This window comes from Drosophila pseudoobscura, chromosome X (assembly GCF_009870125.1).
Source record: "Drosophila pseudoobscura strain MV-25-SWS-2005 chromosome X, UCI_Dpse_MV25, whole genome shotgun sequence".
Classification (NCBI taxonomy): Eukaryota; Metazoa; Arthropoda; class Insecta; order Diptera; family Drosophilidae; genus Drosophila; species Drosophila pseudoobscura.
Genome location: NC_046683.1, coordinates 15,595,776 through 15,617,131, shown reverse-complemented (window position 1 = coordinate 15,617,131; position 21,356 = coordinate 15,595,776). Strand labels below are relative to the sequence as shown.

General features: G+C 46.0%; 6 protein-coding genes across 7 annotated transcripts; 3 read left to right on the top strand and 3 right to left on the bottom strand.

Annotated features, from left to right (window-relative positions):
* Positions 1–10,367: 10,367 nt before the first annotated feature.
* LOC6901292 (protein new-glue 1) lies at positions 10,368–10,974 on the bottom strand. The gene has a single exon (XM_002133957.3). It carries the CDS (start codon positions 10,894–10,896, stop codon positions 10,525–10,527), a length of 372 nt encoding a protein of 123 aa, XP_002133993.2. The 5' UTR covers positions 10,897–10,974; the 3' UTR covers positions 10,368–10,524.
* A 3,693-nt stretch (positions 10,975–14,667) lies between these two features.
* On the bottom strand, positions 14,668–15,260 carry LOC117185042 (protein new-glue 1-like). The gene has a single exon (XM_033384538.1). The coding sequence runs from the start codon at positions 15,212–15,214 to the stop codon at positions 14,861–14,863; it is 354 nt and encodes a 117-aa protein (XP_033240429.1). The 5' UTR covers positions 15,215–15,260; the 3' UTR covers positions 14,668–14,860.
* A 364-nt stretch (positions 15,261–15,624) lies between these two features.
* On the top strand, positions 15,625–16,227 carry LOC117185041 (protein new-glue 1-like). Its single transcript, XM_033384537.1, has one exon. The coding sequence runs from the start codon at positions 15,661–15,663 to the stop codon at positions 16,042–16,044; it is 384 nt and encodes a 127-aa protein (XP_033240428.1). The 5' UTR covers positions 15,625–15,660; the 3' UTR covers positions 16,045–16,227.
* A 975-nt stretch (positions 16,228–17,202) lies between these two features.
* On the top strand, positions 17,203–18,455 carry LOC6901295 (alpha-tubulin N-acetyltransferase 1-like). 2 transcript variants are annotated; one of them, XM_002133960.3, is made up of 2 exons: positions 17,203–17,348; positions 17,415–18,455. In XM_002133960.3, the coding sequence occupies exon 2, from the start codon at positions 17,439–17,441 to the stop codon at positions 18,306–18,308; it is 870 nt and encodes a 289-aa protein (XP_002133996.1). In that variant the 5' UTR covers positions 17,203–17,348; positions 17,415–17,438; the 3' UTR covers positions 18,309–18,455. The 2 variants fall into 2 exon arrangements, with proteins under 2 accessions (XP_002133996.1, XP_015041546.1); XM_015186060.2 differs by having other exon boundaries at positions 17,257–17,348; positions 17,398–18,455.
* A 314-nt stretch (positions 18,456–18,769) lies between these two features.
* On the top strand, positions 18,770–19,437 carry LOC117185040 (protein new-glue 1-like). The gene has a single exon (XM_033384534.1). It carries the CDS (start codon positions 18,812–18,814, stop codon positions 19,250–19,252), a length of 441 nt encoding a protein of 146 aa, XP_033240425.1. The 5' UTR covers positions 18,770–18,811; the 3' UTR covers positions 19,253–19,437.
* Positions 19,438–20,850: 1,413 nt separating this feature from the next.
* Positions 20,851–21,299, bottom strand: ng4 (new glue 4). The gene has a single exon (XM_033384539.1). It carries the CDS (start codon positions 21,145–21,147, stop codon positions 20,956–20,958), a length of 192 nt encoding a protein of 63 aa, XP_033240430.1. The 5' UTR covers positions 21,148–21,299; the 3' UTR covers positions 20,851–20,955.
* Between the last annotated feature and the right edge of the window lie 57 nt (positions 21,300–21,356).

Here is a 21,356-nt window from a genome sequence, read left to right as displayed (position 1 = left end):
CACGCCTTATGCTCTGAGACTTTGGCTGAGACTCCAACGCGTTGGATGGATAGGAAAATGTCATCAAATGCTGTAGATTCAAATAAGAGTTTACTCGATATGTGGTGGAAGATGTTGGCGAAAGGAAAAAGCAATCGTTAGGTGGTATATGGATATTTTTTTGGAGGTTTTTCATGGAAAGAGCTGCATATTTCTGGAACTCCATTCTTTGATTTTTGTGCAATTTTGTAATACTTTTCTTCTTAGCTTTAGAGCATTTCCAGTTCGTTGTACTTCTCGCTATCCGCTTCTCGTTCTCTTTCTTCGGATTTGTGTCAATGTCTCGATAGAGAGGCGGAGGGAAGGGCCAAGGAAACAGGAGCAGGGTGTAAGATTGAGATTAAAGAATGAAAGCTGAAACCGAGAGACCCTAGAAGAGAATGCGGATGCAGGGAAACTTTCGTGGGGAAACTTTTCCGTCGCTTCGCTCTGGGGCCTGTATTTATTTCATTTCATTCCATTTCAATTTCGCGCTCATTTCATGCATATGATTTTAATTTTAGCTAAACATATGTACATATAGTACGAGTGTGTATGTGGTGTGTGATCGTCAGACTCTCTCAGGGCCCGCCTTGGATTTGAACGCACATTTTGCTTGGCTTGTAATTGAATTTGTTTCTGCCGAGATGTGAAAATGGAATTGCCAGCCAGGCAGGCAAATGGCTATATCTGCAGATGCCAGATACATTCATCTTACACACATAGCTACTCCTGCATACATATGTACACAACAGAGTGTGTATTCCTGGCAGGACACACTCTCATGGACTCTGTGGCAGCTGTCAGGCGTCAGGCATCAGGCGTCAGGTGGATGCCGCCACTGACGACCCTCCCAGGAAGCAGGGAAAGCAGTGGAAAGGCCACAAATCATAAATCTTCGTACAAGCACACACACACACACACACACACCATGAAAGATACAGAGATACTCATGGATAGAGATGCCAAACTGTTGCACACTCTCTAGGGGGGGCAACCCGCTGTCCATTGTGTGGCACTTTTCTAATGCAAATCCAACCCAAAAAAAGGGAAGGCAAGGAAAGAAATGGAACTTATAATTAGGTTGGTTCATCCCCGATGAATGCCAGAGAAAAGTATACAAAATGGATTTACGACTGCACACCAAAATACAGAGACAGACACAGAGATACACAGAAGGGGATGGGCGTACGGCGACGAGACGATCATCATGTTGTATCTACGAGTTCGCTCGTCTCCACTACTTGAGCAACTACAGGGATAATCAGGTTTAGCCAAGAGCTTGGAAAATTTACGACTGTTGACAATGTTTACAAAAGTTGCGTCACTTTTTACTGCCTTCCAGGATTGAAACGACGTGTGAAACTTCCTGACGTGGCAGCAGAGGGCGAACCCTCGCAGAGTCTTGGGGGTCGTAGGGTCGTTGGTGACCGGGGGACGGGGGGCGGGGGAGGAAAACCCTGGAACCCTGTCGTTCCCGGCAATTTATGCAGACTGCTCGGAAATTTACAACTATTTTTATGAAGCCAAGCGGGCGTCCTTGGGCAGCAGCTCCAAGAACTTTACGACAGCGACACGCCCGAATTTCCCGGGGTACGGAGACGCTGCCTGGCAGAAAGTGCGCGTTGAAAACGGAAATAAGTTGCAGAGGCCGGAGGTCGGGGGGAGGGGGGGTAAGCCAGTTACGTTCCAGAAAAAGATTAGAAAATTGATTTTGAAATCAATCAAAGTGGAGGATAAGTGGGAAATGGTTCGTCTTTCAGCTGACAATATTATGAAAACTTTAAATGGACATGCCAACTAGTTGGCGAAGGAAATACTCAGATGACTTTTGGCATCCACAAGCAAAAGGATAGCCCGTCCTTTGGGCTGTCTTTTCGTGTCTTCTCTGACATCCCATTGCGCCACAAAGCCATCGAATCCGTGGTAGCAATGGCTCAAAGAACAAACGAAAATGGGAACGAATTGAAGCTGTTTTTTAGGATATTTAATATTGGTTTTTCTCTAGTACCACGTATTTAAATGTAGGTATATTTTCAAAAGTTTCCGGTATTTGTTGCCTCAAATAAATTCTTTGATCATGGTTGGAATTGGAACCTTCTCTCTACATACATACATATGTATATGTATATATAGATAATCATCCATGGGAAAATCGAGATGAAAGAATCCCTGATAGGTATGCGGCCTTGGTAGGGATCGTTTGATAAAATGCTAAGTAAATCGTAAAATATCTATTATAAGAAAAATTTTGGCTCATATCGGGAACGAGCGAGTGGACTCAACGGATGCGAGTGGACCCGACCGCAGCGAGTGGGCTCGACGGACACGAGTGGACCCTACCGCAGCGAGTGGACACGACCGAAGCGGGCGAAACCGACCGAAGCGAGTGGACCAGACCGAAGCGAGTGGATCCGACTGAAGCGAGTGGAAGCGAGTGGACCCAACCGAGGCGAGTGATCCGAAGCGACCGAAGCGGAGCAAGTGAGCCGGGGGTTGGCGCACGACCGAAGAAAAGTCGAGCTAGTTTTTCGAAATGTTGTATTCCATCTGATCACATATTTCTTCTATGCTAAAGCCCTTCGAAATTCCTTCTGTCTTATCAGAAGTTTGAACTATAATTTTCGATCTCAAAAATGCCTTGAGCTCTGCAAATGATTCAGTTTTCTGAGCCGTCGGTGCTTAATTTTTGGTCTGGGTTTTTTTAAGCACTGCCAGCTTGCATTAAATGTGATTGGATTATTCTGTAAATAATTCCAGGCCAACGAATGGAATGAGATTTGGGGCTGAAAGCGGGTTTGGGAGCTTTAGGGGGCTAAGCACACACTCAGACAGACAAACAAAGAACATCATTTACGTTTGCCCTCTGAAAGAGGTGGCGGGAGGAGCAGAAATCCGCAAAAATTTGTACACAGTTAGACACGCATGCAAATGGTCTGGCAGTTCGTCAAAATGAAGCCATTTATATGCCCGGCCAGGCCCCGGTTTTGTTACTGTTATCCCCCACACACACACACACATACACAGACTCATACACACACAATGGTGCTGATGCCGCACTCGACGCATATTTATTTTGATTTTCAGGACATTTGAGGCCTGGCTGAGAGCTTTCCATGCAGCACCATAAGCTCAAGCCAAACTCAAAAAATGTCCTTCATTTGCCTCATCAAAATGGGTAATTTAGATGGCAGGACATTGTTCTGCCAGCTTCATTGTTGTAGACTTAATTTGGATACGTTTGCAGAAGCTTCATAAACTAAATTAATTAGAAACTAACGAAATGTACCATTTTCCAACTGCTTCCATTTTTGTTGCCATTTATGGCCTGAAAAGAAAATATGTACGGACATTTGCACATCCTGAAAGCAATATTAATGGAAAGGTGGAAATTTAAGCCTGCCGGGGGGGAGGGGTTCCATTTTAATTGAGTTGAGAACTGCACCTGTAACCACATTCGCAGAGAGAGAGATAGAGACCAGCTGCATGCAACCTAATGATGATGCATCCCCACTCGAAAATGTTTCTATAATGCATTTGGGCGATTCATCAATCAGCCCGACGGCCAGCCATTCAGACAGCACTGTGTTTGGGGGGTAAATCAATCAATCCCCGCCCCAAAATACCACCCACCAAAAGCACTGTTTGAGTGCAAATATTTTGCAGGCCCCAAAGTCCATCAACAATTAAATTCATAAGCCGCTTTAATTGTGTTCCATTTTGAGGTCGGGTCTTCCTGGATGGAAGTGGGGCGGTAGTATTGGTGGCCCGAAAGGACATACATTTTGACACAAAAAGCTGGCCAGAGCATTCCACATCAGCTCGATCTATTAATAGAGAACAAGAGCCAGGCAGAAGGCTTTGACTGGGGCTGGGGGCTGGGGGCGGGGACCAGGGACTGTGTGCCCTCTTGGCATGGGGTGGGTTCTGTGTGGTTGGATGGCTTAGTCTATTGATTTTCAGTATGCCATATACAAATGTGGTTCACCTGTAGTATGTGGAGGAAAAAACAACAAACACACACACAAACCCGAACACAGAAATAGTCCGGAAAAGCCACAAGGGGTTTGCTGCTGGCAGGCCATAATGGGTGGTAGTGGCGTGTGTGTGTGCTTCTGTGTGTGTGTGTGTGTGTGTGGCAAGTGTTAATTTTAAATTATTGACCAAAATGCCGGGCAGCTTTCTCAATTAGCAAGGCAGCAGGGGCTTGGGGGCTCTACAGGAGTCCTTGTAAATCCTTCTAAACCAAAAATATGTGTAGCATACTTATTCGGGCCCGCTCTGTCATGCGCTTTAAATTCCGTCAACGTGTGCGGTGCCGTGCGGTGCGTGTGCCTTTTACATTTTTAATAGCCATTAAATTTAACTGCACATTAAGCGCAAATTAATTATTTAATTAAATAATTGAAACTAAATATGTAATGTACAATGCTCCAAAGAGCGACAATTGAAATTATTTCAACATTCGGTCTTAATTTGCTCAGCCACTCCCCCAATGGCTTCGAAGCTTTGAATCATAATTATTTAATTGCGGCTTTCCGCATTGATTGTTCACGGAATTTTGCTAAGCCTGCTCACCCGTATGGCAATCAATTGAAAGCCAACGAACGGGTCATTTGAGGTCAAGCTGGCTCTTTTATTCGCACAACCAATCAGGCATTTGTCCCAGGCAATTCGAATGCATCATTTAATGATTATAATTGAGTTGAGCTTTTGCAGCACAATTGATTGGAATCTGCTAATTATTCAATAGAATCAACAGCTCTTTTGGCATAGAAATGCTTGTAAATAGACATTGGTTTGGCGTTGAGGTTCCTTTCGTTTCTCATATCAAACCTCAGAAAGGCTTAGAGCTCTCATCAGGCCGACCACTATGGAAAACGTTTTTGCATTTAAAGGATTACAGGGTCGCTTCTCTCCTATCTCTCTCTCTCTCTCTCTCTCGCAACTGCCATGAACGGCACTCGTGGCCATTGAAAACGGGTCAAGCGTGGCTTGTTGCCGGTGCCGGCTGCTGGACATCCATGGGCTGTCATGCACTGAACGCGTGTTGACGGACCACCAACATGGCCGCAGCAATCTGGTCCCAGAACAAGCTCCATAGACGGATGAGCTGGTTTTTTTATATTCTATTTTTTATGATTTTTTTTGGATGAAGAGACACGACCGCAGCGGCGCAGGCGAGAGGGCAGCAGTATCCTCTGAAATTGGCACACGAAAAGTGCTCTCATTGAGCGCCACTGCATTCGCCTGACCAAGCACAGCACCCCCCCTCCCCTCACAAACAAGGCCGACGAAAAGTAAATTAAAATAAATTAAATTTGGGAAGAACCACAACAAAAAATAGATACCATTTGTATTTTATTTTTGATTAATTTCTTATTTAAATGGTAATTTTTGTACATCAATTAATATTCTAATAATTCCAATATAATTTATTTATTTATATCATAGTTCGATTTATGCGATGATTTAATTTTTTTTAATATATTAATATATGTATAATTCGTTTGCTGGACTCATATCTAATTTTATTCAATTTATTTGGGCTTTGTTGTCCTTGTGAATGTCTGACAATCGCAGCTTATTCCAAAAAATACACCGATTAGAACTGGTTTTTATAAACTAAGATATTCATTTGGCAGAAGAGAAATTTAGGTAAATTGGAATACTGTTGAATACTGTCGAAATGAATGTGTTTTCCTTTGTCATTTTGAAGGTGTTTTTTGCAGATTAATTCATTCGCTCGCCTGCTACCGCATCATCATCATTATCCACGAAGCCGTCTTGCTGCTCGAGGGCCTTCGTTGCTAACGGAGATTAGCCGCTGAAGCCACTTCATCGTGCTCTCCTCTGCTGATGGACACTTTAAGCCAACCTGAAGCCCGAGAACCTGAGAGCCTGAAAGCCTGAGAGCCAGGCCGAGCCGCACCGAGCAGAACTGTCGGGAAGTAGAGGGAACCTGGGGGGGGACAGTTGTAAATGTCGCAATCGCTGTCAAATTTGCCGAACGATGCCAGGGACACGCCGTGATTGATGATGATGTGCGTGCTCTGCTTCCTCGCCGGAGGAGGAGCCGGAGGAGGAGCCCATAATAATTAGCCCAGCTGGAAGCCATGCCAGTGGCTGGCTGAAAGGTTGAAAGCTGGAGAGCAGGATAGCTGGAAATATTCAATTGAAGCAAAGTCAGTGTGCAAGTCATATGAAAATTGATCTTTATTCGATGGGATCAGCGTGAGAGTCTCAGCGTTTGATGGGAGCACAGATACTAGATGCCTTGGCTAATTGATTGATTGATTGATATGGCAGGGGTTGAGAGAAAGCTCCATACGTTTGGTCCACAATTCGTTGACAATTCCGCACCATAAGTCCAAGAGGCAGAGAGGCAGACAGGCAGAGAGGCAGAGGGGCAGAGACGCCCACACACATACTGAGTGGTACAATTAGGACGCAATTCAAACAGCCAACAGGCAGACATGTCAAAAGTTGGTTTATTGGCTTAGCACATACAGGAAATGGCAACGGCAATGCTAGAGAAACAAAATCAAACCCAATGAGAGGAAAAACCCGAAAGGCTAGACAAAAAAGTCTCAGAAATCAATGAATGATGCCCAGAAAGAGGAATAGAAAGAGAGTAAGAGAGGAGAACTTGGTAACAATCATCCTTCCAATCCTCCCTTGCCACCCTTTCCTACCATCTAAGGTCTCCGCCAGTCTGCCCGTCTGCCAGTCTGGCGCTGGGCATGTGCAGAACATGCGGCCTGTGACCCGGCATAGATGCCACTGTCCGCATGTCCGCATGTCCGTGTCCGGTCCGTCAGAGTTCGAGTCCATGTGGCTGTTGTCTGTTCTCTGTCTTGGCCAACACGCAGAGCCTTGGCCACACCTACACGGCATGGCTACGCCCACCAGAAGCAGCAAAAAAAACAAAAAAAAGCGTCCCACTAACTGATTAAATTTATGCGCTCTTTGCATACGAATGCCAGAAGGCCATGAGCATGAGGCCACAAACAAGAACAAAAATAAAAGACCAAATTAGGCAAAGCCATTTGCAGAACGAATGAATCGAATGCGAAGGCCTGGCCTGGTCTGGCCCTGGATAGTAGATAGTGGCTAGTGGGTGTTGGGCAGAAACTTATACGTGATCCAGGCAATCATTCTTAGAACTGTGGTAATTGTGATTTATTTGATCCTTTCTTTGCCTTTCACAGTCACAGTTCAAGGCTTGTCTCGTCTGCCCTCTCACATCCATCCAAAACTTTGTTTTCCAATCCCAATTGCTATCATCTTTCAATCGGAAGTAGGTCTATAGCTATTTTCTCGAACAGTAGATGTTCGGGGATATCCTTTAGAGATCAGATCCAGACCAAAATGCACTCGGAATTAAATTTTCTGTTGACCAATGACCCCGAATAATACCAACTTATCTCTGCTATTCGCACACTTGTTGCTCCGGCTCCCTCCCTCTACCCGACGGCAGGTCCTGCAATTGTCGCTCGTCAACTCTCGAATATAAGCCGCACACCAGACGGCCCGGCCCCGGCCCCATTGTGTGTAAGCCAAGCGCACAAATAATATGGCAAAAAGGGAGCCAAAAAATAAATGTAAACTCAAGAATGGAGAATACAAAAATTACCCAACATGCTTATAGTGGGCAATTGTTGTTCGCTGGCTTCAAATATGTTTGGAGCATACTGTGGGGGGTTGGGTGCCTCTTGGCCTCAAGTATTTGCAAAATAATAAGCAGTACGACGAAAGTATTCCAAAGAATTGGGCGTCGTAGCAATAACAATAATAGGAGCCAACAACGAGAGAACATAAAAACAGAGCTCAGAGACGAGTGGAGAGGGGTGGGGTGGGGTGGGGAGGTGAGGAGTGGAGTGGAGCAGGCAAGGAACAGAACAGGAACAGACAAGAACAAGGCATGGCGAGGACAAGACAAACAAGGCGTAATTGTATGCCACTCTCGCTCTCGCACACTCTGACACAAGTGCCTCGTACCTCTCTTTAGTGGCACAGATGTGGATGTGGATGTGGATACATAGTAGCATACACAATAAATGGTGTGTGTGTGTGTGTGTGTAGAGATATATGTATAATATAAGTCACGTCGAGCATATCAACATCAACGGCCACAAAGCGCAGCATATCAATACACATACATATGTGCATATTGTACATAAATACCGGGTGTCCCGGGAGCAACGCATACTCATGCAACACGACAGAATGCTGAGAGCCCACAGATAGAACTTCAGCATACCCTGGCAGGATCTCACAATCGAATCGCAAGGGGATCTATGGCCAAAATCTCTCTAAATACCCCCCCATAAAAATTAATTAATTAATGAAAAGTGAATCCCACTTGGAATGGCTTCCTAAGGAGTCCCGATATTAATCGAATTTATCTGAATTTTCAGGGTATACTTTTCGCATTAGAGAGTGTATAGAAATAGCCACAAAATATGAATTATTATGTAAACGATTGATCTTTCAACAGGTTCGTTCCCACTGCAAAACTGAAGGGTCTCTGAAGATTCTCTGAGCGCGTTTGCTGACTAAATCCGTGCCCAATCAGACATGGATATATGGCTTATATGAACTCAATTAGTAATGCAGATCTGATCAATAATATTTTACCTACCTGGGGCTGGGGGGGATATTATAAAAACGAAACGAAATCAAATAAAATGATTTTGATGGGTACGCCAGGGGGTGTGCTATATAAATTTGATGGCTTTTCTCCAATTTGATAAATGGGGGGACCCTGTATGGGGGTTGGGGGACTCTCATGCCACTCGGCCACCCACCGACCCACCGACCCATTGTTTTGCGGCTCCTTCTCTTTGGCCTATACTATTGCCTTCTCTATCGCCTTGTCCCCCTCAGCATCGCAACTCTTCCTTGTGCTTGGGCCTTTGTCTGAAGACGAATGTCACTTCCACGCGACTACCGTTGTGTTCTCTTCTCTCTTCACTCTGTTTGCTGTGGCTGTAAGTGGGGCTGTGGCTGTGGGCTGTGGGCTGTGGGCTGCGGCTGTCCTGCGCTTCGCTTTCATTTCAAGCTCTCGCGCCTGTCATTACTTGGCAATGCCAGACAACGGCACAAGCCACGGCCAAAGCGGGCACCAGAAGCCAGAAGAGAAGAGAACACAGCAGAAACAAGAGCAGAACAAGAACAGCAACAGCAACAGTTGTGCCCATTGTAGTGTATTGTGTTGGCATTGCTGTTTGCTTCTTGTTATTGTTTTCCATTCCGATACCCTCCATCCAGCGGGTGTTACAGTATTCCCATGCGAATGAGAACAAAAATGCAGCTGGATATGCCCGAAAGGTGAATCCAAATCGAATTTGACCTAAGAGCCCTTCATAGCAAGGTCCTAGAAGGCGCTTTGCGGAAGGAAAGATTCGTATAAAGCAAAGCCTTTAAAGGGGGATCCTTTAAGAAAATGGAAATAAGAAATATATCCCTTAAAAGGTGCATCTATTGGGGCCAGAGGATCCACATCAGGCAGTCGTATATTCAATAAGGGTATCCCCATATTCGGTTTTGATGGCAGCCATAATCATTCCTTTCTTGGTTCTTGGTTCTTGGTTATAACCATTTTTATGTGCTCGAATTGCTGATGGGTTTTTGTGCTGTGGTTGGGGTATTTCTGGTCTTGTGATTGGGAATGGTATTGGTGTGTATCTGTGTGTGTGTGTATCTGTGTGTGAGGGGGGCCTTGATGGCTTTTGCTTTTTGCTTGCGTGGTCTTTCAACTTGTTGCTTTTTTTTATTGCAGCTCATATGAGGACGAGCAGCTTTCTTGTACACTCGTACAATGTGTGTGTGTCTGTCTGTTTTTGTGCGGGTTGATTCAGTGGCAGCTTTAACCTTTCACCCTTGAAGCAACAATGTACGGCAGGGCCAAGTAATCAAGCTAACCGTTTCAGTGCATTCCAAATGCCCCGTTAAATTCATTTTGTTCGCCCCCACCTCCACCTCCTCCGCCACCGACTTTGCTTTGTGAAAGGAAGGTCCTGTAACCTGTACCGTGACTGCCAGGTCAAATTCAATTTGCAAATGTTCCAGCAACAGTCTCCTGTTCACTTTTCTCTGCATTTTCTAAGGGCTACAGTTTGAGCCACTTAATATTTTTTGCAGGAAATGCGTTGCTTTGTGGCGAAAAATATATATTTTTAAGATCATCTTGGGTTACTTGCTTTAAAGGCTGGAAGCCCATGAATTGTATAAATTCCATTCAGATCTCATCGAAAACCCTTCGATTTTCGGAATAAACCCAACGGAGCTCAATATTTCAGCTTTTTGCTCCGATAAACGATCCCAAAGAATTGATTATTTTTTTGTAAGCATTTCTAAACCATAGCCCAGGATACATATTTAATTACTGAACATTGACATACACAAAGAGGGGTACAACAACAAATTGGAGCTTCCAGCGTGCGGGGGAGCCTCCTCATCGCTATTGGTATCGGTATCGGTTCCGGTTCCTGTCCGTTCTGTCTAGCCCCTGTTCCTCCTTCTGGCAGCACGCCTTCTGGCAGCCCGCCTTCTGGCAGCCTTCCTCCGACGACGTAGCCGGGCCTTGCGCCTGGCAGCGGCACTCTTCTTGCTGGAGGAGCTGCTACTGTTGCTGCTGCTGCTGCTGCTGCTGCTGGCGGCTGTGGTAGCATCGTCGCTGCTGCTGCTGCTGGCCGAAGTGGTGGCCTCCGGGGTGGAGGCGCTGGTGGTGGTGGTGGTGACGTCGGCGGCGCTGGCGCTGGTGGTGGTCACAGTCGCTGCACCGGTAGTGGAAGTGGTACTGGTGCCGCTGCCGCAGCTGATCCGCAGCGAGCAGGCCAGACAAACGGCCAGGAGCAGCCAGTGAAGCTTCATACTGGCCGAGGACTGAGGACTACTTGGCTCGGGATAAATTCAGTGGAAGAGCTTTAACTCTTCTCTGACGTTTTCAGCATCCATGCCGCCCTATTTATATCACTCGGCAGCGACGCACTTCCTGCGTCACGGAGGCGGTACAATTGCGAATACCAAAAAAAGACCAAAAAAACGTCAAAGACCTACAGCAGCCAAACACTACGCTTATTGAAATATTGAAATATTTGCACAAATGCCAACTATTTGCCCACGAGAACAATTACCAGTCAAGCAAATGCCAAACAAGCGATCCCACAGCCCCAGACGATCTGATAATAATACTTGCCAAATTCTACACTCCATAGAGAGACTCTATTTGGGTTCATCCCGGCCGCGGAATCTTCATTCATCGATCCGAAGCGACTGATCTGATCGCTTCGGTGGCTCATCGATTTCATTCATCAATTGCCTCTTGGGGCTTGCGAGCTGTTCGGGCTTGTTCAATATTGATACTCGTATAGCTGCTGTTTAGACGAAGGCCGATCCACAAACAGATCGTGCGATCATTGTTCTGCTCTCTGGGAATACCAGAGAACTAAATGGTGTTATATATGCGTATAGAGACATACAAACACCAGGTGTAGCAGACGACATGCAGACCCGAGAGTCTGCCAAAACTTGCCATCGACGATTGATTCCCATTACATCTCTTCGTGATGTACAAGGGCTTGCTTACCATTACAGGGAATGATCTTAAGGAATAGTCCATGACCAATCTGGAACCAATTTTGAATCTATCAATAAGAAAGAGTTGTGCTAGTATTGCTGTGTTCTGAGGATATGCGTACAAATGCCTTGATCTTCGACTTTGACACCAGCAAATTAAAACTGTGCAAATAGAATATTCCTGAAAAATAAATATGTACAAATAGGGAATCATCCACCACTGTTCGATGGCAGAACCATCGGTAATAGAGCAGCTTGCCACCAAATGCCATCACTAAGTCGAGGTAGCATCTCTGAAGCACGGCATTCAATTGAAACCATGCAAGACCAACCCTGCCTGAAAACACCGGACTTTGGGCCACAAGTCCGTAGCCTTTTGAACGATGTGGCCACCAAGGATCAGACTTGCCCCGGATTTCATCCCGAAATGTGCTAAGACATTCCCAGATGTTTTTTTTTATATAAAAGTAGACGCAAATTGCAGGGAAACCAAGTTTATTGATGCCTCTTTGCCGAGTGGTATTTGCAGAAAATGCTGACCTGAAGAAAATGTGAACTATTGTGGTCTAGACCGATGTCTGTTCTAGCACTTTGATAATGAGTTTATTTTGTTGCAGCTCCTTGGCCAGATGCATGATTCCTCTTTTCAATATCACCAAATTCGCTTCAAGGCTTATTTCTAGCGAAAATAAGTTCGTGGATGGTCTATCGCGTTCCCGAGTGATGCAGTCATGGTTTAGTTGGTGGAAACCTTTCTTCAGACGTGTGATTTTCGCCAGAAACTGCAGGGTCTCCGGGTTGGTTATTTCTGTTCGATTGAGTAAAAATAACTGTTCAGCCGATTCCTGAAAAGACAAAAAACAAAACACAAAAGATGAGCTTGGTATATGGCCCCAACTCACTTGGGGATCATCTGTGCAAATTTGCATTAGAATGCTTTTAGTCCAGCTCAAAATTTTGTGATGAGTTCATTTTTCTCGAAAGAAAAAATCCCACAAATTTTAGTAGACTAAAAATTTGGGTTTTACATGCCGAAAGATGGTCTGAAGCACTAGAAAGTCAAATCTACTTCGATAACTTAACTTCGTGTTTAAATATTTGAAATTTTTGGAGGTTCGACCCAATCCTCGTTGGCGTTGAAGCAATTTATTAAATTTCTCCCATTACTCTGGAAAAACCCCGCTTCACTTTTACCATTTGAGCCCAGGTCAGATTTGATTGGGCTCTGATTCATCCTTTCTGGGAAACCGTACCCCAATCCCCCAGCTGCATCGCCATGGACATGAGGGGGATGAGTCCCCATTGTGCGGCTTTTTGCACGAAAATTAATGACATTATTTTTGTATTTTTTTATATAGAGAAACTCGGTATAGCCTCGGTGTATCCTCGTATGTGTGTGTGTTTGAGGGGGGAGTTGGTAACTCCTGTTAATGCTGAGAGCAGAACAACAGGAACTAGATTTGTCCGCATCAATCAATAAAATAACTTGACACGAGTCGAGTCTCGCTGCAGCATAACTGGAGGCCATGGAAGTCGCTTATCAGGAGCACACACACATGTCCTTTGTTCGGGTGGGGCCAGGACGCAGGATGTCGAGGTTGTGGATGAGGCAGAGCTGCTGCTCTCAAATTATTTGCCATCAAAATGCTATTGATTTATTAATGCCGCTCATCATTCGACAAGTGGAGTCGAGTCGAGCCGGGTCGGGTCGGGTCGAGTCGAGTCGAGTGCTTCCTGGGATGATCTGCTATCCCGCATCATGGGCATTAATTTTGCAAATGTCTCAATAAAAATCAATAGCAAATACATGTATGTATATGTATCCCCAGCAGGTTTATGGCTCTATCCAGGCTATGTGGCATGCAACAGCGAGATATTGCTATTAGAATGATTTCTTCCCCTTCTTCCCCAGCGAGAAGCCAGAGAGAAAGAGCTTCGATTTGGATTTGTTGTGAAAGTGTCACCCAGGAAATCTCTATCACTCTATCAGAAATATGCATAATTGAAGTCACCAGATGAAAGGAAGTTCCATCAATGTTGCATTCCGAGAAACGCACTTTGAGTATCTCACGGTGACGCTTTGGGCCCTAAGTAGCCAAATTAGTTATGCGAAATATTTAGATTCGTATGAATTATTTAGGAATTCCCTTCAGCATTTGCAGCGTTCACGTCCCAGCATGTCTGCTGTCTGCTTTTTGGGGGCGGGATACCATCCCCCGCCAATCCAACTATCATTCCAGCTCGTTGCCCCAAGACCTGTCAGAATTTTGGCATAGTTTTCGGCATACCTGGCGGCGACGGCGATGGCGACGGCGACAGGCAGCTGCTCATTTGACTAGCAGCCCCGAAGCTATGCTCCAAAATTGTTCGAATAATTCATCGCATAATGAAAACAATTTCTCGCCTCCAGCTCCCCAGATCTCGCCGAGAGTGGCAGGCGGTTCGGTGGCTGTTTGCTCAGTGGTTTCGATGCTCGCCATTTTTTGGAGCACACCTCCTTTGTTATGCTAATCGTTGTTGCTGATATTTCTTTAAAATATTTCTTGTTGCATGTCAAACACACACACACACACACACACACACACACCCACATGACTGTGCGGTATCTATGGCAACTCTTTCGTGGCCCAAAAGTGCTGCCTGCCTCGGTTTTTGGTTGTTTTTGGAATAGAAAGTTTTCACTTATTTCGTTGCCTGTAAACTGATGCTCCCCCCCGTGGGGGGGGAGGTGTTTTGCGGGTTTCGTGGGTTCGACTCTCCTGCTAATGGGTTTCCATGGAAACTGAAGTTTGACAGCTCAATGCATCGAAACATAAATAAATAATGTTCATTTTCAGAAGTACGCATTTTTCACTCCCAGCAGCCAAAGACTTTTTTACATAAATACTTAAAAAGAGGACCTCCCCAGAGCCAGTGGAACCTGGGCAGAGGGAAAGTAAGATGGGTGCCCTTTGTGATTGTCGCCCAAGATATCCTTCACTGCCCTACAATACGTGAACCCATTCATAGGCGACAGCCTGGCATCCATATGGACGCCTTCTGCCAGTTCCCCAAGAACTATATTACTTTGTTATCAAATTTTATATTTTCCTTAAGCTTAAGGAACAGAAATATACAAAGGGACAATTAAAAGCTAACAAAAATATGATTTCTTCGGGACTTCGTTTGGGTCAGCATCAGTATCGGAATCGGTATCATTAGGCATCCATTCGTGGCTCCATTTACGGATTACATTTGTGGATCTAAAGTCAGACCTAGCCTAGCCACTCTTGTTGTCCTTCTTGTTCCTGTTCCTGTTCCTGCGGCGGATGGACCTCTTCTTGCCCTTGTGCACCCTGCGTTTCCAGTGGCGCTTGACCTTGGTCTTGCCCCCAGATGATGAAGAAGGTGCGGCAGTTGTGGCTGCTGAGCTTGTGGCGGCGGTAGTTGTGGTGTCAGCGGTGGCGGCAGTCGTGGTGGCGGATGCAGAGGTGGTGGTGGCTGTGGCAGATGCAGAGGTGGTGGTGGCTGTGGCAGCCGCCGCGGTGGTGGTTGCGGTGCCGGTGCCACTGGTCTGTCTGACCAGGACACAGCCGAAGAGGGCCAGGAGGAGGAGGACGCAAGAGTACCGCATGTTGGTGATAGTTGGATTGGCTGACAACTGATGCTTTTCCAGAGACCAAATCGGGGCTTTTATAGCCGAATAGATCTGCTTTCTAGATCAGTTTCCAGCCGAAGCCCCTTAGGGTTTATCCCGAATCTGGCACGCCTTCTGGGACTGGCTAAATATAAAATGTGTCACCAATGCGAATAGTTAGGTAACAAAGAGAGTTCTGCAAAAACAATAATTCGCAAATTTGCTCTTACGCCCGAGGCAACTGTTCAAACACGAGAGATTTCTCTTCTGTTTCTATTTTCCGCCACACTTCCAAACAATGATGAATTCGTTGTGTTGCTACTCCGATTTGAATTCTAGCTCCCATTCTCTCTGGTACACACAGCTTCCGCGCCGGGGTACAATAAAAGGCAGTCGAATCTCCCTAATTGTCATCAGTTCTTCAAAGCAATCGATCCATAGACATGCGGTACTCTTGCGTCCTCCTCCTCCTGGCCCTCTTCGGCTGTGTCCTGGTCAGACAGACCAGTGGCACCGGCACCACAACCACCACCGCGGCGGCTGCCACAGCCACCACTACCGCGGCGACTGCCACAGCCACCACCACCTCTGCATCCGCCACCACGACTGCCGCCTCCGCCACCGCTGACACCACAACCGCAGCCACAAGCTCAGCAGCCACAACTGCCGCACCTTCTTCATCATCTGGGGGCAAGACCAAGGTCAAGCGCCACTGGAAGAGGAAGGTGCACAAGGGCAAGAAGAGGTCCATCCGCCGCAGGAACAGGAACAAGAACAAGAAGAACAACAAGAAGAACAACAAGAAGAACAACAAGAAGAGTGGCTAGGCTAGGTCTGACTTTAGATCCACAAATGTAATCCGTAAATGGAGCCACAAGTGGACACCAAAATGATACCTACCAATTCCGATACTGATTCCGACCCAAACGAATTCCTGATAACTTAATTTTCTAATTTTAATGAATGTTTTTGAATAGTTTTAAGGCAATTAAAAAATGTTATTTAATTTATTTTATGGCTTCACATGAACTCTCTCAGAATATCAAAGTGTGTCGTGGGCTGGCTCTGTTGGGCATGGCAAGTGCTGTCTATCCCGCAACTGGGCCACGTACAGATCCTGGCGAAAGTTCCCCTCAATGCCGAGCAAGGTATCCACGCGTGTGACCCCTCGGAAGCAGCTGCTGTCCTTTCTGCCAGGCCCGAAATTGGCATTGCCGTTCTCTCTGGTCAAGCAGCTGCGTCTTAACCCTTACTTTGGTCCCTATGTAGTAGAGTGCAGAATTCATGAGATCTCCTGTGAAATATATTCCATATAGACCATATAGACAACCGTATAGACAACGGGTTCGATTCGCCCAGTGAATGATCTATCGAAGCCAGAAACTCCCCTACTTGCAGCTAGACGTAGATGGACCAAATATTGATGAATGCTTTACCTGCACAAACCCGAACCCAGAGCCGGGCAATAACACCGATCAGTGGAAGCAGCCGCAGCCATCATTTGTGGCTTGTGCCACCCTTTGTTGCTTGTGGCTTGCCTCATCCGTAAATGGGAATGGGAATGCATATCCCCCAAAGGATGGCTTGATCAGTGGCATGTTGCCAGTTGAGCCACGGACAACTTTACACATTTTCAATTGATTAAACTAATTAAATTCCACGAATTGACAGTGTTGGAAGCTGTCGGTAGTGCCAGCCAATTGGTATCGATTGAGTCATCACAAACAGAATTAAATTCGTGGTTTCTTTCATTGAAAAGTTTTATTCTAACGAAGTCGTAGAGTTTTATTACATTTTTATTGGCTATTCACCATATGGTGGTTTTCGATTTATTTACCTTTTTTTTGCCGATACTTAATCGCTTAGTGTGACCGCAGCATGCACGGGAATTGAGGTTATTGCTTGTACTTTCTGTATGAAAAATATTCGTATGGATAATAATTTATAGACATATTGTCACAGAGTTACGAAAAAATCTAGAAATTTGATCACATAACTTTTGTGTCAGCTATCTGCGCCTGGGGCTTCCGAAATATAGTCAATGCTCAGTGTTGGTCCGAGAAACATCGGCAGGAAAAACATCGAACTACTAGGAAATCGGTAACAATCGGAAAAATTAACATCTGCCACTGTAAGTGTTAAAATTCAACTATATTCACTCTCGTATAAGTTTCTATCAGAATTTTATTTCGGCCAGGACAACACAGAATAACTAAATGCAATGACGGACTTCTGCTTTGATATTAAGCCTCTGTTCCCAGAGGCGATTATAAAAGTGTCGTCGGACCTGCTGCCGCAGAACTTTTCCGGTAAGCGTTTTATGTGCGCGGACGTTACTTTGAAGATGGCGGAGGTAATCGACCGTATGGGCCAGCTGTCGGCCACAGCCCAGGACCTCATCAACCCGGTGACGACGGCCCAGCGCCTGGAGAAGAGCGACAACCAAACCGTGTATCTGATGGCGGATGGAAAGGAAGGAGCCAACGGAGTGGTCGTTGGGCTGCTGAAGGTCGGCACCAAGGATCTCTATTTGTACGACGAGACCGGCCAGGTGCACAAGGTGCAGCGGGCTCCGGCCGTCCTGGACTTTTATGTGCACGAGTCCCGGCAGCGCTGTGGCCTGGGCAAGGAGCTCTTCGAGGCCATGCTGGCGGAGGAGAAGTGGACCCCGTCGAAGCTATCGGTTGACCGTCCGTCCCAGAAGCTGATACTCTTCATGGCCCGCCACTACGGCCTGGTGCGCACCATTCCGCAGGCCAATCACTTCGTCCTCTACGAGGGTTACTTTCACGGTGTGTCACCCTCGATGCCCCTCCTGCAGGCCACCAAGAGCGTCCCAGCCATTCTGGCCGCCGGCTCTGAGAGGCAGCGCACCAGTGCCATGACGTTCCATGTCGGGGAGGCTAACTACAGGAAACGCCGCCTCCAGGACCCGCAGCAGCAGAGCTGCTCAACCACGGACCTACTGTCGTCCCGCTGCAACAGCGACTGCAGCATGGCCGAGATTATTCAGGGCTCTCGGGCCAGAGGCACCAATGCCAGCCACGCTGCCGACGGACAGATAAGCCGCACGAACGTACGCCACACATAAATCGCACACACCACAGTCCGCATGGATATGTGCGATACACCAGCAGACGGCAGACAGCAGGCAGCAGACGGCAGACAGCGGCTAAACACCTGAGCATTAGCGGTTATCATTAGTTATTACATTATTAAATATGTGTACATTTTGGTAGACCTTTGTTACTTTTGTTTTACAAGCCAGTCGGGCGATTCCCGATCCGCGCTCGAGACTATGCAACACAGTCCCCGGGTCGTTCTCGAGTGGCACAGCACCCCAGTGGTGTTCCTTTGGTGTGTGTTCGAGGTCGTTTCCCGAACTTTGGCAGCTGTATAGCCGGCAGAGACAGACCACTATATTTGCGAATTCTTTGTCTTTTCCTTTCTCTCCGGAATGTGTGGCGGCGAATGGCAACGGAACAAAAGGTTCGCAAATGCAAACACAATTGCAGAATCACGCTGCGGGGTATAAAAAGCCAGTCTTTTGCTGGAGTTTGGCAAAGAGTTCTTGCAATCGCCATCATCATCATCATGAGATACCATTGCGTTTTGCTTCTGGCAGTCCTGGCCTGTGTCCTCATCGGCCAGTCTTCGGCAGCGTCGTCGACGACCACGACCACGGGAACGGCCACAACAACGGCTGCAACTGCCACAACAACAACAACGTCGGCAAGTGCCACAACCACAGCAGCAGCCACGACCACCGACGCCGCCGCGGCCACCGCCACCACCACCACGACCGCCGCCTCCACCAGCGGTAAAAAGAAAAAAAAGAGGACCGTGAAATGGGTAGAACGCCGAAGTGGTGGCAAGAGGAGCGGGAGCAGGAACAAGAGCAAGAACAAGAGCAAGAAGAACAGGAAGGTCAGGAGGCGTCACCATCACCGTGTCTCGACCACCTCTAGCAGTGCCATTAGCAGTGGCACCTCATTAAGGCGCCGATCCCTCTCCAACCGCAGGAGGAGCGGCTAGACACCCCCCCTCCCCCCCTGACCCCAAGCTACACTCCGCCGAACCACCACGAAACGATCACGTTGAACGATACCCATTTCGTCTTTAGTTTTATCTCTTATCCAAGGCCCAACGAATACTAACCTTACTTTTTTGTAATATTTGGTTTAAAGAAAATTAAACGAAATAACAGCTTTTAAAAAATACATCAGAGGGGATATTATTCTGTCTGAATTGTCTAAGACCTTAATGGACTTACATGGTTTCGGTACTGCGCTTTCCAGTCCTTAATCAAGTTGTTTCCAAAAATCAAAGAAGGAATATTGGTCGGACCTGATATACAAAAAGTAATGGCCAAGCAGCAGCATGGGCATCGTTTAAAAATGTTGTTCACAACTTTCTCGGTAACTACAAATCAGCGGATTACAAACAAGAAATCGACAATTTTTTTAAGAATTGCCACAAGATTGGAGCTCGAATTTCTGCATCCACATCTTGATTTTTTCCCACAAAACTTTAGCAATACGAGCGAAAGGCAAGGAGAGCGGCTACATCCTTATATAGTGAAAATCGAAAGGCGATACCAAGGATTTTGGAACGAAGGCATGATGAGCGACTACTCTTGGACCCTAAAGCGTGAAACAGATCCCAAGAAATATAAAAGACTCAGTTCAACCTCTGTTCATTTCGGATTTGTACTTTCCAATTCAATAAATGGCCCTTAATGGATAATTTCAGCCTCCGAATCTACCTTATAAACAGCTTTTGATTGCTCAGGTCCAAAACCGTGTAAACTTGTGTTATGAAACACTATACTGAGAATTTACGCTCTTGTTTGACCGTCTATAAAAAATTGTGTAAAGATGTTCTCAAAGAACATCCTTCTGACTTATAGATATCATAGGGACTCAATTCGAAACAATACCCTGAATAATTTGAAACATTTCCATTCGGCTAAGAGCTTTCAATAGCTAAAAGGAAACAAAGTAAATGGTTTTAAAAAAGTCGCCAAAGAACAGTTGAAACTGAACCCGTTCTTCAGAGATATCCCGGTTTAATTTCCTAGATCAGCTGACAATTATGTGGGTTTTTGTATCCAATGTTCCATATCATTGTCATTTGTCCAAATATTTGTTTTTGATTTGCGCATTATTTTTAAACGCCAATTCGGTTTGCGAATTTCCCATCCACTTGTTCAAAGGTCTCTATTATGATGGGGTTTAGCTCTCTATCGTACTATCCCATGTACGAATATCGTGACAGTCAGCCATTGTGAAAAGCATCAAGTGATCTAAATATTTGTTTATCTCTGAGCTTCGATTGGTTCCATTTGAATTGGATTATTGGGAACCAGGCCACAATGGAAGAGATTTATCTACATAAATGTCTACGTATCTTTATAAGAATAATATTGATCTGCCAAACAATATCGCATACAAATATCTGAAGCCTGCTGAACTCTATTGTTCACAAATACATCGCACATTTGGTTTGGGACTTCACAAATGATCTATCTCTGCCTGCGAATCTTTCATTCAATTTCTTAAAAAGTGGGTCTCTGCCCCGGAGATACTAACCAAACATTCCATTACTCCTCGAAGGAAAGAAAAAGATTGAAATTTTTACAGTAACCAAAGCGGGGCTCCTCTCACACTCATTATATTTTTTTTGGGAAATAAACTTAAACAAAACAAAAAATTCAACAAATTATCCTCATTTCACAATCACTGAAAGTAGTCTTCCTGCTGCAGCGTTGTGAACGTGTCTATGTAGTCCTCCGGATGATAGTCCAGGCTGTTGTAGAACACAGACGGCTCCGTAAAGTCCGCGGGCTTGTACAGGAACTTGCATATCAGCAGCCAGGGGAGCACCAGGAGCAGCACTTTCAGTTTCAGTATCAATTCCACCATCGGCATCAGAATTTTGTCTGCGTTGTGCGCCCAGTGGCAGTGGCACTGCGCGAATCCGTCCGATGATGGACTTAAGTGGATTTAAGTGAATCGCTGTGCCGGCAGCGGAACTGAAATGAACCGAATACCGAACTCGAAGCTGGGGCACGCCGCCTGGCTGTGTGTGCATGTGGCATGTGGGTCAGTTTGTGCAGCTGCCGCTGCTGGTCGCCGGA

Bases quoted from the DNA above. Each gene is read 5' to 3' on its own strand.
- LOC117185041 (XM_033384537.1), top strand. From the start codon at position 15,661: ATGCGGTACTCTTGCGTCCTCCTCCTCCTGGCCCTCTTCGGCTGTGTC.
- LOC117185042 (XM_033384538.1), bottom strand. From the start codon at position 15,214: ATGCGGTACTCTTGCGTCCTCCTCCTCCTGGCCCTCTTCGGCTGTGTC.
- LOC6901295 (XM_002133960.3), top strand. From the start codon at position 17,439: ATGACGGACTTCTGCTTTGATATTAAGCCTCTGTTCCCAGAGGCGATT.
- LOC117185040 (XM_033384534.1), top strand. From the start codon at position 18,812: ATGAGATACCATTGCGTTTTGCTTCTGGCAGTCCTGGCCTGTGTCCTC.
- LOC6901292 (XM_002133957.3), bottom strand. From the start codon at position 10,896: ATGAAGCTTCACTGGCTGCTCCTGGCCGTTTGTCTGGCCTGCTCGCTG.
- ng4 (XM_033384539.1), bottom strand. From the start codon at position 21,147: ATGCCGATGGTGGAATTGATACTGAAACTGAAAGTGCTGCTCCTGGTG.